The sequence below is a fragment of the Zootoca vivipara genome, chromosome 3 (assembly GCF_963506605.1).
Source record: "Zootoca vivipara chromosome 3, rZooViv1.1, whole genome shotgun sequence".
In the NCBI taxonomy this organism is placed as follows: Eukaryota; Metazoa; Chordata; class Lepidosauria; order Squamata; family Lacertidae; genus Zootoca; species Zootoca vivipara.
Window position 1 is genome coordinate 94,469,837 of NC_083278.1, and position 14,445 is coordinate 94,484,281.

General features: G+C 43.1%; 1 protein-coding gene across 3 annotated transcripts in view; it reads left to right on the forward strand.

The window, feature by feature from the left end:
* PTPN14 (protein tyrosine phosphatase non-receptor type 14) overlaps positions 1–8,993 on the forward strand; it is a 114,723-nt gene extending 105,730 nt beyond the window's left edge. For all 3 annotated transcript variants that reach the window (XM_035111317.2, XM_035111318.2, XM_035111319.2), the window contains exons 18-19: positions 3,289–3,452; positions 7,797–8,993. In XM_035111317.2, the coding sequence (XP_034967208.2) occupies positions 3,289–3,452; positions 7,797–7,925 (293 nt within the window). In that variant the 3' untranslated portion in view covers positions 7,926–8,993. The remainder of the gene's footprint in view (positions 1–3,288; positions 3,453–7,796) is intronic.
* The last annotated feature ends 5,452 nt before the right edge of the window (positions 8,994–14,445 follow it).

The window sequence follows — 14,445 nt, forward strand, 5'->3', positions numbered from 1 at the left end:
TTTCCCTTGACACTACCAGGGCAGGAGGAAAGCATGCATGCTAGGGATCAGCCGCTGGATTCAGCCGAGTCTAATCTGGGGATGCATATCCCCATATGCCAACCTAGAGGCTGTGTGAAATTCCTGGAGTTTATGGCAGCAGAAGCTGCTTGCAGATCACTCCATGGAATGGGGATTGAGATGATGGCCCATTGCCTCATGCTTAAGGTGGCCTTGCAAGTAAAGTGTTTATTCCGCAGAGGAGGATGTGCTTTGCATGCAGAAGATCCCAGATTGATTCCCTGGCATCTCCAGGATTACCAGCTAACATAGATGGGAATCATCATGCCCAAGAGCTGTTGCCCATTTTAAGAAGAAAAGAAGCTAGATTATGCCAGCACTCAGACTTTGCTTTAAAATCCCTAAAATAAAATAAATAAATGAATAAAAATTCCTTCCAGCAGCACCTTAGAGACCAACTGAGTTTGTCATTGGTATGAGCTTTCGGGTGCATGCACACTTCTTCAGATACCAAATTGCATGCACCCGAAAGCTCATACCAATGACAAACTCAGTTGGTCTCTAAGGTGCTGCTGGAAGGATTTTTTATTTTATTTTTTACTACGTCAGAACACGGCTACCTACCTGTAACTATAAAACTAAAAATGTGTGATAGTTGCACAAACTTCTTTTATGTCATTACAACAAAGACCCTGGTGGCCCCCCTGCATTCATATGCAAACGTTTGCAAATCAGCAGAATTTGGGAAAAACGATAGTGATGATGAACAGCATGAAAACGGCAGCAAAACTATGTTTATGAAACAAGTACGCAATACATCCCAAATGAGTAGATCATATTAATACATAAACATAGGCAGAGCCCCCCCATCGGGGAAAACATGGGAGACAGATAAATGAGCAGGCTCCTGAATGCTTCAATTTCAATTCAACACCTTTATTGGCATATATATAAAATATAAATACAAGAACAAAACATACAAAACATATAGGTCATTAGTATAAATAGTAACTCTACATCATACAGAAATAATGGTGAGCAGGAGGAGGAAAAGGCACACAAGGGATCCTCAGCTATCATTGTTGAAGGCTAGATGTATTGATTTTAATTACATAAATTCTGGACAAGTAGTGGGCCATAATTCTGGTAATTTCGGGGAAGTCATCCCTCAGCAAGAGCTGGACCACTGTTTCCTTGTTGGGGAGGGTTCCAGGTCTCATAAAGGATAAAGGGGGGCCAAAATAAAAAAAAATTGGAAAGGGGACAGTCCAGAATCATGTGGGCCATAGAGTCTACCTCTTTCTGGCCACAAGGGCATAATCTATTCCAGTAGGGGATGCCTTTGAGTCTTCCAGATAACACGGAGGACGGAAAAGCATTTAGGCGGGCCAACATAAATACTCTGCGATAAAAAGGAGATACCAGGTCATATATATAATTAGGTATCAATTCTTGGTGCGGCAGCAGCCTCAAGAAGGCAGGCGAGCATACTAGAGGTTGGGCAGGATGAAGTTTCTGGAGTTCAATATCAAGCAGTCTCTGCTTAATAAGATATATGAGTCCTCATATGTCAAGAGGGAATCCACTGAGAAGCCTAGTTGCCTGAGTTTGTTGGAAATATTAGAGAACCATATACAGCTATAGTTGTCTTTCAGAAGATAGGATATCAGGCTATCTGGATCGGTATTAAAATGAATTTTTAGCCAATATTTAAAAGTAATGATCCAACCACTTGTCTCAAGAAGGTGTTGGCCCAATTCTGCACAGATAGCCAAGTATGGCACACATTTGGGTACTCCAAGGTACAATACATCACAAATGAGTAGATCATATTAATACATAAACATAGGCAGAGCCCCCCATCAGGGAAAACATGGGAGACAGATACATGAGCAGGCTCCTGAATGCTAATACCTTAGGTACCCACCTAATGTTCATTGGGAGTGCGTTCCAAGGGGCAGGTGCTGTTAGAATACTAGGCCCACAGCCCAGTATTCTTGTGCTGCGACTGCCCTCCGGTTAAAGAAGACAGCACACATTTTGTAGTTGCTAAACTACTTTATTAGAGAGAGATGCAGAAGCATTCTGCCATCTTCTCTCAGTCAGAAGCGAAAGTAAAATGAGAACAATGAACATCACATGACAGGAGATCGGGTTAAATCCGGGCTCCTGCGTGGGAAATAACAGCAGTCATATATGTAAACAATCAGTCACATGCAACAGATGTGCCATGTATAGGATTTATGCTAACAGGTGCCACCACTCTAAAGGCCCTGCTCTTAGCTGATGAACCTTGGAAGCATATGGCACACACAGCATGTCTCTTCTTATAAAGGTTGGGTTCATGTAGACCACAGAGCCTTTAGGTTTTGTTAAAGACAGTAGCCCTCTTCACTCCTAAATACGTCTGTGTTTAGTAAGCATGTGAGTTAGTGGTGGGATTAGTGGGACTGAGCATGCTAGCTCTGTCACACTCACACACCCTGGTTGTCCTCCACAAATTGAAGGGAGCCTCTGCAGCAGGGAGCTGCTTGTAATGCAGATTCCATCTTCAGGCTGCCACTTGTGGAGGGTGATAATATTAGCAATGGAGCTGGTATGCTCACCACACACCCTTCCCATGTCTACTTAACTAAGGGGGGGGGTTGGTGACTTTCAGTGACATGTAGCCCACGTTAAGACGACTGTCTGTTACCAGACAGGCAATTGCTTTCTTTCCTTCTTTGTTACCCTACACGGGGCTTTCTCTGTGTAGGAAAATTTGTGCATGAAACAGGCCAGAGAGAGAGAGAGAGCAGCAGGCATGTTTGAAATTCAGAGACATTCTGCAAGGTAAGGAGAGGGCCAGATGGATGCTCCCTACCCATTAGATACTGGCTCTGACAGGCATTTGTTTCAAGGGGACCTTGCTGCTGTTCTGATCCCAGCCTGTTAATAGCAGGAATTGCTGTAAGTAATGTCTACAGTCATCTGCTTAAGGGACTTGGGGATTTGCAGAGGGGGAAAGAGTGTGTGTGTGTGTGTGTGTGTGTGTGTGTGTGTGTGTGTGTTTAAGAGCTGTTTGATTTAAAGGACCGAAGTCCCAAGTAGTAATTGACACCCTGCTGCTTCTTGCTTAACTCAGTGCTGTTTGCTGTCCAGAGGCCAAATAATTAGTGCCTTCTAAGAATGGTAAATTATCATAATTTAAAAGGAAGCTTGCTTGCTCCTCCATGCATTTGTCCTCTTTTTATGTGAGGCTGGGTAGCATTTCAGGAATGTGATTTCCGTTTTATTCCCGCCATGCAGCCTATTTGGAAGAGATCCAATCTGTGCGACGCCACACCAACAGTGTCCTGGACAGCAGCAACAACTGCAACCCCCCAATTGTAGTTCACTGCAGCGCCGGCGTGGGGAGGACGGGGGTCGTCATTTTGACGGAGCTCATGATTGGCTGCTTGGAGCACAATGAGGTGAGCAAACCTGTCTTTCAGAAGGCGGGCCTCTTCTTGCTTAAATGCAGGTGTGATCCTGCAAGCCCTGCTGCAAAACGTGAAAGTATGTGGGGAGGAGCTCCGCAAATTCCAGAGGGTTAACCAGGTTAAGTCTGAACAAACATACAAGAGCTTGGCGGAAGCTTTCGCAAATTGCTTCAGCCAATGCCCAAAGTGGTTGTCAGGTGTCGTGAAAAAATGGAGCTGGTTGTTTGCGAAGTGCAAGAAGTAGTCTGTTGACAGGTTTTGTTTTTTTGCAAAGCTTAAGGTAAGCAAAACTTATATTCACAACACCTTTCCATACTATTATGTGATTCCCTTTATATAGGTTTTATAACCTGATCCTAAGACTAGTAAGCAAGGTTTATTACTTTCTTTCAAGTAAGAACCGTGCTCTTAGTGCTACTTCCTCTACACACACACACACACACACACACACACACACACACACCCCTTTAAGGTACTTTTTTCAGGAACAAAATGGCCAACCAAGGTAATTTGAGATGGACTGGCAAAATGAAAAACACACATATATATTTTTGCAATACTGAGTGCAAAAAAGAAAAAGAAAAAGTTTTCATTTAGAGAGTTGCAATAAGAATGCCATGACATATAAAACATTTCTCCCAGATGGCTAAACATTAAGGAAGCTTGACTTGGAAAACAAGGATGTAGCCACTGCTTTGTTTTTGCATCAGGTAGTGGGGGGGGGGGGAGAAATATGGCAGATGCTCAGTTATTGGGCTGGGCTGTGCAAGTCCCAACTGGTCTGCATTCCCTGCCCCCATGCCTAGGCAAGGCTAAGTTCTAACTGGCTTAGCAAAGCAATTAGATCATGAGCTGTTTATCAGATTCCACACAGCAGCATTCTTTCATAAGAGTGTGCAAGTATAACAAATTTCAGAATAGAGAGCTGGCATTCTTAACCTACATCTGCTTGAACGAGGTGCCTCAAATGGATTGCTCCATAAGGGAACCTGAGAGAGAGAGAGAGAGAGAGAGAGAGAGAGAGAGAGAGAGAGAGAGAGAGAGAGAGAGAGAGAGAGAGAGAGAGAGCCATGCCATGTGGCCCTATTTGGGCTTTGCATTCTGGTTGGTACTGTCTACTTGGTTCTAGACTTGGTATGTGCACCCCACTCTCATTCTCATTCTTTTCAGGGAGAAAGTAATAAATGAACCTGACTGTACTATTTATAATAATAATAATAATAATAATAATAATAATAATAATAATAATATTTGCCCTCATGGGACCCAGGTAGCGCTGTGGGTTAAACCACTGAGCCTAGGGCTTGTTGATCAGAAGGTCGGTGGTTCGAATCCCTGCAACGGGGTGAGCTCCTGTTGCTCGGTCCCAGCTCCTGCCAACCTAGCAGTTCGAAAGCACGTCAAAATGCAAGTAGATAAATAGGAACCACTACAGTGGGAAGGTAAACAGTGTTTCCATGTGCTGCTCTGGTTTGCCAGAAGCGGCTTTGTCATGCTGGCCACATGACCTGGAATCTATACGCCGGCTCCCTTGGCCAATAATGCGAGATGAGCGCGCAACCCCAGAGTCGGTCACGACTGGACCTAATGGTCAGGGGTTCCTTTACCTTTACCTATTTGCCCTCATTAGTACATTAGTCCATGCTTTGCATGTAACAATATCTCAATTTTCCTTTATTTAATTTTTTATATCCCAGCCTTCTAGCCTAAAAAATACTGCTCAGGGTAGCTAACTACATGAAAAATTGCTGTTCCTGGAAACAATACTAAACCATTCCAGAGAGACCGAGAGACCAGGTGGCAGTTTAAACAAAACACCCTAAGAGCATTGTCTGCCTCTATTGTTGACCGTTGGCCATAATAAACATTGATTGATTGATTGAACATTGTCTGCCTCATAAAATAAAAGCCTGCTAGAATAAAAAGGCCTTCAGTTATTGACAGCTGCAAAAATAAGTATTGCAAAGAACTGGAAAAAGACTAGCACCCCAGGATCGGCAGATTAGCTTGATTAAAATACAAACCGTCGTAATAATGGCCAAACATATCACAGAAGAACCAAGTAAGTTTATAGAAAGAGGGTCTCTTGTTTGCAATGTCTTGGAAGGATAAATACCAGAACAATATTCAACTGTACAATGCTTTTGCTTTATTGTAAATATATAGCTCATGAACGATATATGAGCAGATTGCAAACTTATATAATAGCTGTACAAATCAATATTACTGGCAAAAATGAGTGAGGGAAGGAGCTAGCAACCTTCACAGCGCAAGGCGTTCCGTAATCTGGGTGCAGCTGCTAAGAATACGCTGTCTCTTGTCCCAGACTGTTGTGATTTCAATGTAACTGAAATGCCAGGCCATGGTGGCAGTGCTGGGCACGATCTCTGCCTGAGGCCTTTGAAGAGCCACAGACAGTTCTAGCCAGCTGTCTGCCTCAGTACAATGCTGGTTTCATCAGCTTCTTTGGGTAGCTGGGGAACTGCTGACCCCCAAAAAAATCTAGTACAGGCCAGATGATTAATTCATGGAAGATAAGTCTGAGTGGCTACTGGCCATGATGGCTGTGTTCCCCTTCCACTGTAGAGGCACTATGCCTCTGAATATTGGTTGCTAGGAATCACAGATGGGGAGAGTGCTGATTTCTTGATCCTACTTGCAGATTTCCATAGGCATCTGGTTGGCCGCTGCTGGTTTTGATGGGCCGTCGGCCTGATCAAGCAGGGCTCTCTGTACGGTCTTTCTCCTCGCGGTGAGGGAGAGGAATGCATGAGAAGCGGAGATTACTACCAGCTCGAGAACTTCCCAAAGTGCATCTTTTGAACAAGCCCTGTGATGCAAGAGGCAATTATTTATTTAGAGTATTTGTACCTAGCTCTTCAGCTAGAAAGGCTCCCAGAGCGGCCTACATGAAATCAAAACAAAGTCCTCTTATTTCCGTGGCAAGGGAGCTAAAGAGGTTCTTGCCACATTGGCATGGTCTGTGTCAGTCTTCCCCAACCTGGTTTCCTCCAGATGTTTTGGATCACAAACTCCAAGCTGGCTGGGGCTGATGGGAATTGGGAGTCTGCAGTCTGCAAACATCTGTAGGGAACCAGCTTGGGAAAGCCCCTTTTTGTGTGGAAAGGGAAGTTTCAGAAATGAGGTTGTCTGTACACTGGAAACGAACGTCGTTTGGTGAAGGAAACTGGTGTGAAATCCTGAGGTTAATTTAGAGGGAAAAGACAGAAGGCATTTGTTCTCGGGGTTGTCGGAACACGCCTGGGGGGCACACACAGCCCCTGGAATGAAACAGACCTCTCCGGGTGTCTTCCTTACGAAACGCAGCCCAGGATGATCACAAATCAGTCCCAGTGCACACCAGCAGCACATGTCTAAAGACATGTGCACGCTCAATCAGCGGAGCATAGCAGAAACTATCATGGAGCATGAGTGTAGCAATAGTACAGTACAGCGGAAGAGAGATAAGACTGACTTCCCGTTCTCACACTTTCCAAGCCTAAAACGTAAACACTGACAATCATACATCCAGCAACAGAGGAGAGAAATGCTAACAGGGTGACTCTTCCAGTCAAAATGGTAATGGCAGAGTTGGAGAAGGCCATTGGTGAGATAAAGTGATGAGGTGAGAAGTGTACTAATTCTACAAAGGCGGGAAAAGCCTGGCTGGCGGGTTGAGAGAGTCGTCAGTCCCCTAATGACTGTAGTGACTAGGTGAGTGAGGGGAGACTGTCGAGCCATTGATGCAGAGCGAGCAATCCTCTCAGGTGAGGAGCTTGTGGCCTGGAAGAAGGAGCTGGCTATGGCTCAGTGACAGATGTCCTTTGATTTTCCAACCTCTTTTCTAGGAAATCATTGCTTTTCTCTTTTTCTCATATGAAGACGATAATAAATGCCTTTAATGGCTGCTCCATCTGCAGTTTGCTCTAAATTTGCCCTCTTATGTATCTCCACTCTGTTTTCTGCAACTTCATTCACCGCACCAGTTTTGATAGCTACTGAGTAGGGCTGGGCGATGTCTGGTTTTCAACATCGTGATCTATCACCAGCTAAAAATAGCGCTATACCGATATACCACGATGTCTGAAATAAGGATGGAACTATGTAGAGGCAAATGGGGTGATGTCCTGGCAACCTCTACTACTTTAGGGTTCTAAAACAAATACATCTTTTACTTACCTTTAACATGTTGTTAACATTTGTTATTTTAATGTACAGCGCAACAGGGGCGGCAGGAATCACGAGGGAAGCGATGGCTGGCTTCACAGTTTCTCCCACATCACAATTTTTTTTATGTACATATTTTTACATATTTATATTCCTTCGATTTTGCAGAGAGTGGATGTTCCAGTGATGCTGCAACACCTGAGGGAACAAAGGATGTTCATGATCCAAACCATCGCTCAGTATAAATTTGTCTATCAAGTCCTCATCCTCTTCCTGCAAAACTCTAGACTCATTTAACAGCCTCAGAAGAGACCCAGCTGCTTTCCCATACATGCAACCTTCTGGATCTGGCTGAGAATCACTCCCTCCATGTTGTTTGGAGGGGACGTGGCGTGTTCTTTTGGCAGTATTTTGTGACAAATACGCAAAACCGACAGTAGGGAGACCTTGTTCTTCCTACAAATTATTTTATATGAGATAATTTATTATTATTATTTTTCCTCGCAATGATGTGTGAATGTTCTTAATTTGTGAAACACGTTATGACTTTGGAATCATGGAAACACATTTCATATGGCTGACCTTCTTTTTACAACCTGACAGTTCCTATCTGACAGCGTTCTCTTGACTTTTGCATTTCTGTATGACCTGCTAGGCAGTGGCTGTTTTTATTCTTCAATTTGGAGGGATGCAACCTGTTTTCAGGGCATAGAAGAGGTGGCTCATATCTAAAAGCAATATCTTTTTCTATATGGGCGACTCCCAATTTACATGGGGGTTACGTTCCAACACACCACACATATAAGTGAAATCATGTATTTTGAAACACCGTTGAAAAAGCTGCAAACACCCCATTCAACCCCCACCTTGTTCTGCTCCCTTTTGTGACATTTTTGTGGTGTTTTTGAGTCACTTCTGCATTCGGTGTGATGCGTGTGTGTGCAGTCGCACACATATCAGATGCGCCTAAAACAGTTGCTGCCTGTAATATTACATTGCTCTGTGTGATACATGCAGCTTTTTACAGGGAAATAGCCTAGTTTTCCAGTTGTCTCTTAACATCCAGGTGAGCAACATTGGACAAGAATGGTGATGGTATATGTAGCCACACAAAAAAAGCTCAAATGGTTTACATAGAATCCGTCATTGGTATTATCCTCTAGCACCCCAGACCCACTTCACTTCTTTTTTCTCCCATAAATGGCATTGAATCCTGGCTCAGGAAAATGATTTCACTTGACTAAGCAAAGGATCTTGTGAGTAGAAATGGATCACCCGGTTCTGTTTCTGGTTGTGTTTCAGTTTGTCACATGTTTTGGCTATCAGTCACATTCTGCCTTGTTTTCACATTAAATCTGTTTTTTTTTTAAAGAAAAGAAAAGTAAAACTCTGTATGAAAACTCGTATTTAAATCATAGCTGCCAAGTTATCCCTTTTTTTAAGGGATTTTCCCTTATGCTGAATAGGCTTCCTCACGAGAAAAGGGAAAACTTGGCAGCTATGATTTAAATACAAATCTAAATACGTATTCTAAATGTGTAATTAAAGGCATATTTTATCGCAGAAGAAATGTACGGGTTTCTAAATGTATTTTACTGCAAAATGCAGATTTTTTTTAAAACAGACACATTTTTGGTACTTTAGTGTATAGCAAAATTTGGGAAAGTGCAAAACTTGAAGAGTGGTGATTTCCCATTCCATGCCTTTGTCCAGGAAATGAGAATGGGGTTTGTAAGCTTAAAAAAAATGCAGACAGGGCAAAATCCCCCACCCAGCCCTATCAGTGAGTTTATGGGGCATTTGGGAGGGAAACCAGAACTGATTTTGTGTGAAAACAATATGTGGATTTAATTCTGTTATGGATCACAAATTCCTTGGCTGAGCATATGCTCAGAGGCTCCCTTCTCTTTAATTCTTAGTCTTTGCCTGCCCACTTTTTTTCTCCCCTTGGTGGACTTCAGAATTCTAGTACAAAAGAAAGCTGGAAGCCCGCTCAGGCCTTGTACAGGGAACCAGCCACTGGGAAGTTCATCTGTGCCGGCCCATGAGATTTCACCATCTATGATGGATATTTATGGTACCCACGAGGTCTGTTGAAATGAGTGGGAGCTGTGCCCTCCTAGTCTAGACTGGCAGTGGCTGTCCGATGGCCATTCAACTGGGAAACCTGATGAATGGCCATGGAATCGTTTTCAGGAAGAAGGTGCATTCCGCTTCTAAGCTATGCATGGCTCCTCCTTCAACGATGCATCTATGATGTTCTGTAGCTGGTTCTTTGGCCTTCTGTTTGTTTCTTTGCATGCCGTCAATTTCAGGCAATAGTGCTTAAGCAGCTGTCGCTGAGGTTGGCAGGCAGTTGGTACCCAAGAGCGACATTGGATGTAACAAAAGAAAGCGGGGACAAATCCCGGTTTTTATTCATTTAATCAATCGTATGCATTTTAATTTAATTTGTCAAGTGTGAATTTAAAAAAGTGGGTGGAACTCGATGTTGCGCTAAGGTGATAGTTCCGTCAGTTCAAACATTTCTGTATTAAATCTCCCTTCTCCTCTTCCAGCACTGTGGGTTCTTCCAAGCAGATTTGGGAAGGCATGAGGGGTGATGTGTGGGGCGGATGAAGAAGTTTGGGGGGGGGGAGTCCAATTGCACTGGCAGGACTCATTGTGCTGGCTTCTAGCAACTTAGCTGAACCCAGCCCTCAATTTCTGAAGCAAAAAGCATTAGAAATGAATTCCCTTTATGTTTAGGTAATGCACACAAACGTCAGAGCAGAGCTCATCTTAGAACAGGCATTTTCTTCTATGCAAGAGAAAAGGAGAAACGTCTCTTTTAAGATGGTGCTGGCTTCCTATCTGTAACCTTTTATAAGTACTGGTGCATAATCAAGCTGCACTCTTTGACTTTTAGAGCAAATCTATGGAGGGAGGTGGAGGAATACATCATGGAGGGAGTTGCATTGGTCTTCCCCACCCACTTTTTATTTACAGATAGGTAGCCGTGTTGGTCTGACGTAGTCAAAACAAAAGAAAAAAAATCCTTCCAGCAGCACCTTAGAGACCAACTAAGTTTGTCATTGGTATGAGGTTTCGTGTGCATGCACACTTCTTCAGATGCATACACACGAAAGCTCATACCAATGACAAACTTAGTTGATCTCTAAGGTGCTGCTGGAAGGAATTTTTTTCTTTTGTTTCCACTTTTTATTTGTAAGGCTTTTCCTCTTCCATTGGAACAAATGAAAGGATTCCCCCCCCTTTCCATTGGAACAAATGAAAGGAAATAACCCCACTCGTGCAGTCTCTCTCCCTTCCCCCATCCTCCAATTCTGGGGGCCAATTTCGGCAGTGACGGGGCTTTGAGTCTACTAGATCCGGATCTGCCGCTGAGGTGACCTTCTTTTTAACCCTTTCACCCTTGGGACACCAATGACATTTCAGTGCCACCAATGACATTCATTCAGTGCTAGGAGGCCTGTAGCCACAGACTTCCATTTTACAGAGGGAGAGACACAGTTTCCAATGGGACTCCTTACTGCCCTTCTTGGGAGCTTAGGATTTCTCCCTGAAAGTGTTGCTTTTAATCTATCAATTTAATTGACGAATCAATCAGACTTTATACCTCCTAATAAAATGGCAGACCACATTGGTAAAGAAAAAGAGATACTTTCAAGTTTCCCCCAAAATGATTTAAGTGAAGAAAGCACAGGGAAAGCCTCTCGCTGATGCACCTTTAGAAATCCTGCTGCTTCCTTAGTTAACTCCAATTTTCAGTCCAGCATCTCCTTGTCGATGCCAACATATCTCTTGTTAAATTAGCTGCAACCATTTAAAGTCTTTTAGTGGCATCTGCATGATAATTGCACAGAGACACTTTGTATCTGGGAAGCCGGCCAAGGAATAAACCTTGAAGCAAAGTGTATTAAATTAGTTATCTCATTATAGCTTTTTGAATAATTTCCTAATGATGAATTAAGTTTGAACCCAGAGCTGTCAAGTCCCATTGCTCCATTTGGCCTGACAGGTAGGGAGTAAGATGGGGGAAATCAACCACTCCAAGGTCTGATTACTACGAGATCTGGGTTGGAATGGGTATATTCTTGGCTTTTCTGGAAGTGCGCAAACAAAAAAGAGCCATATTTAATAAGCAGGCATAATGGATGCTAAAAGGGAAAAGTCAATGCAAAGCCGCCAAGGCTTTTTGTCACAGTGCACACATCTTGCCCACAAAATTACAAGGAAAGCCTCCTGCAATGAGCGAACAATGCTCACGAGCGAGCCAAATAGTTGCTAACATAATAAGCAACAATTTTCATGCTATTCCTAAAATGGCTGATGGTGTTCAAAGTGACTTTCCTTCTTTCTAAATTAAAACGCCTGTTAAATTTAGGGTGATTTTCCACATTAGGTTTGACCTTGACAACTTTCTTAACATCTTACTCAGAACAAGAGATCCTCGCGTATCTTCAGTTATTCCTCTCTGTCCTTAATTATAACACTCACCAATATATCAATACTGTGTCTCTCTCTCTCCCCCCCCCCTGGTTTTAGTAGGGTCATTTGGCAAAAGTAAAACTTAAGGTTGTGATTTCAATGAAGTACTTTCTCAAAACCCAAGTTCCTTCTCGGATGGCACCCAAGTTTGGGAATGAATTTGCCCCAGAATAAATGAGAGCAAGACTTTTAAGAGAGTTGCTTTCCGTTACTTTGCCATAGTTTTATAATGCAACCATTTGGCTTTTCTTCTTTTACTAACACACGTCTATGCTCAGTAGTCCCTAATCCAGATAAAGTTAGTCGAAAACCACATTCCTATTCAAGAAGGGGTCCTGTGAGGGCTGAAAGGAGCAGCATTGGTTGAGAAAGCTGGGTTGTGTTCCAAGGGTTCATTTAACTTGGGAGTTTAATTTAAACTCTTATTAACCAGGTATCTGCATACAAAGAAGAGTGATGTTTTTAGGAACCCCATTTCTTTCTGCATAAAATTTATGCTTTACTAAATCGCCCTGTCTGACATTTGACCTGTGCACCCAAACTCCATGACCTTTCGTTCTGACTTTGTTGGATGACCAATACTTTGTTAACTATTAGGAGAGCCTTGTTGAGCCTTGTAAGGTGGCGGCAGTAGTTTTATGCCCTTCCCTGGGCAAATCCCAACTGGCCATGATGATTCTTGCTTTAGTGATATCCAGGTCACGACTGTCACACCCATCATATTATTATTGGGGATTACAGCTAGTCCAGACGTCGAGCAAAACCATAGTGAGCTGATGATGCTGATGTTGAAACAACTACGTTGTTTTCCTGGCCCAATGCAAAGAGCCACCGATGGCCTCTTAAGCCCTGAATCAGGGGTCAGCAAACTTTTTCAGCAGGGGGCCGCTGTCCCTCAGACCTTGTGGGGTTCCGGACTAGATTTTGAAGGGGGGGGGCGAGAACGAATTCCTATGCCCAACAAATAACCCAGAGATGCATTTTAAATAAACGCACACATTCTACTCATGTAAAAACACGCCGATTCCTGGACCGTCCGCGGGCCGGATTTAGGTGATGGGGCCGGATCCGGCCCCTCGGCCTTAGTTTGCCTACCCGTGCCCTAATTGTTAAAGCATTACTTTCTCTTATGGATCTCTCCTCCCAGTTTAAAATCTTCCTGAAATGTCCTCCTCTGGCTTCCTCCACTAGTTCTACTGTAAGGACATTCTTCTCCCATATGAACCTTCTCAGAAACGTAGATATTTGGTTCCTATTTTATGAACATTCCTGCTTTCTAATGTTGGATGGGTAGCTATCGTAGATGGGGGTCTTTTTATCTGGTTGTCCCCAGATTATGGAAGCACTGCTCAGGGACATATTCCAGGCATCATCATTGCTATCTTCCGGTACCAGGTGAAATCTCCCTTGTACATCCTAGCTTTATGTGAACTTCTGCATCGTGGAGCCTTGTGTGTCTGCAGAGACTCCCTGAGCAATTGAGAACCCTGGAAGATCACACAAGGTGCTGGGAGGTGTTTCATGGCCCCAGGAGAAGGGCTTAGGCCAAGGCCATGTCTCTGCAGCTCCTCTCTACCTGTGTTGCATCCGAGGGCAATAACACCTGAATAGGACTAATGTTAGTTGGTTGAATTTTTTTAGACTGGACATGGCTTACCTACCTGTTTTTAACTGCTTTTGTCTCCTGCCTTACAGTTGTATGCTACAGATTTTGGCAAAGTGGCTAAAATGCCATGGTATGGCACACACAAAAGATTAAAAACAACACTTTTTACGAACCCTAGTTCCATTAACAGCTTCAGAATCTAAATTCCTCCCTTCCCCCGAAACATAACGTCTGGAAATTAATTCATTGCAGCCCGTTCTTCTAAAACTCTGGTTTTTCTGCTGCTATCTGCTGCTGCCTTTGAAGGCATTAATTTTTAAAAAAATAGAAGCTGAAAGGAACTAAAATTAGCCTGTTGGGATCACCTCTGATGGGAACATTCTCTTTGTGTAAACAGGAGTATCCGTTTTACAGAACGCTTGCATGTGCATTATTTCTGTATTGCACCTGTATAATCATATCTGACTTGTGTTATGCAGACTAACACACTAAATCAATTTTACATCCCTGGATTGTTGTTAGTCTGGTTTTACTGCAGTATTTTTGTGTATCACAAGGGATTTTCTTTGTTGAGTCCAGAGCCATTATTAGAAAGACTTGCGTCCTTCTGTATGTATAAATTTTGTAAACAACTGAGTTCAACTATTTTTATCTCCATTAATCCGGTATGACTGCCAGACACCCTTTTGTACTATTGAAAGACTGTTTTTAAATAAAAGA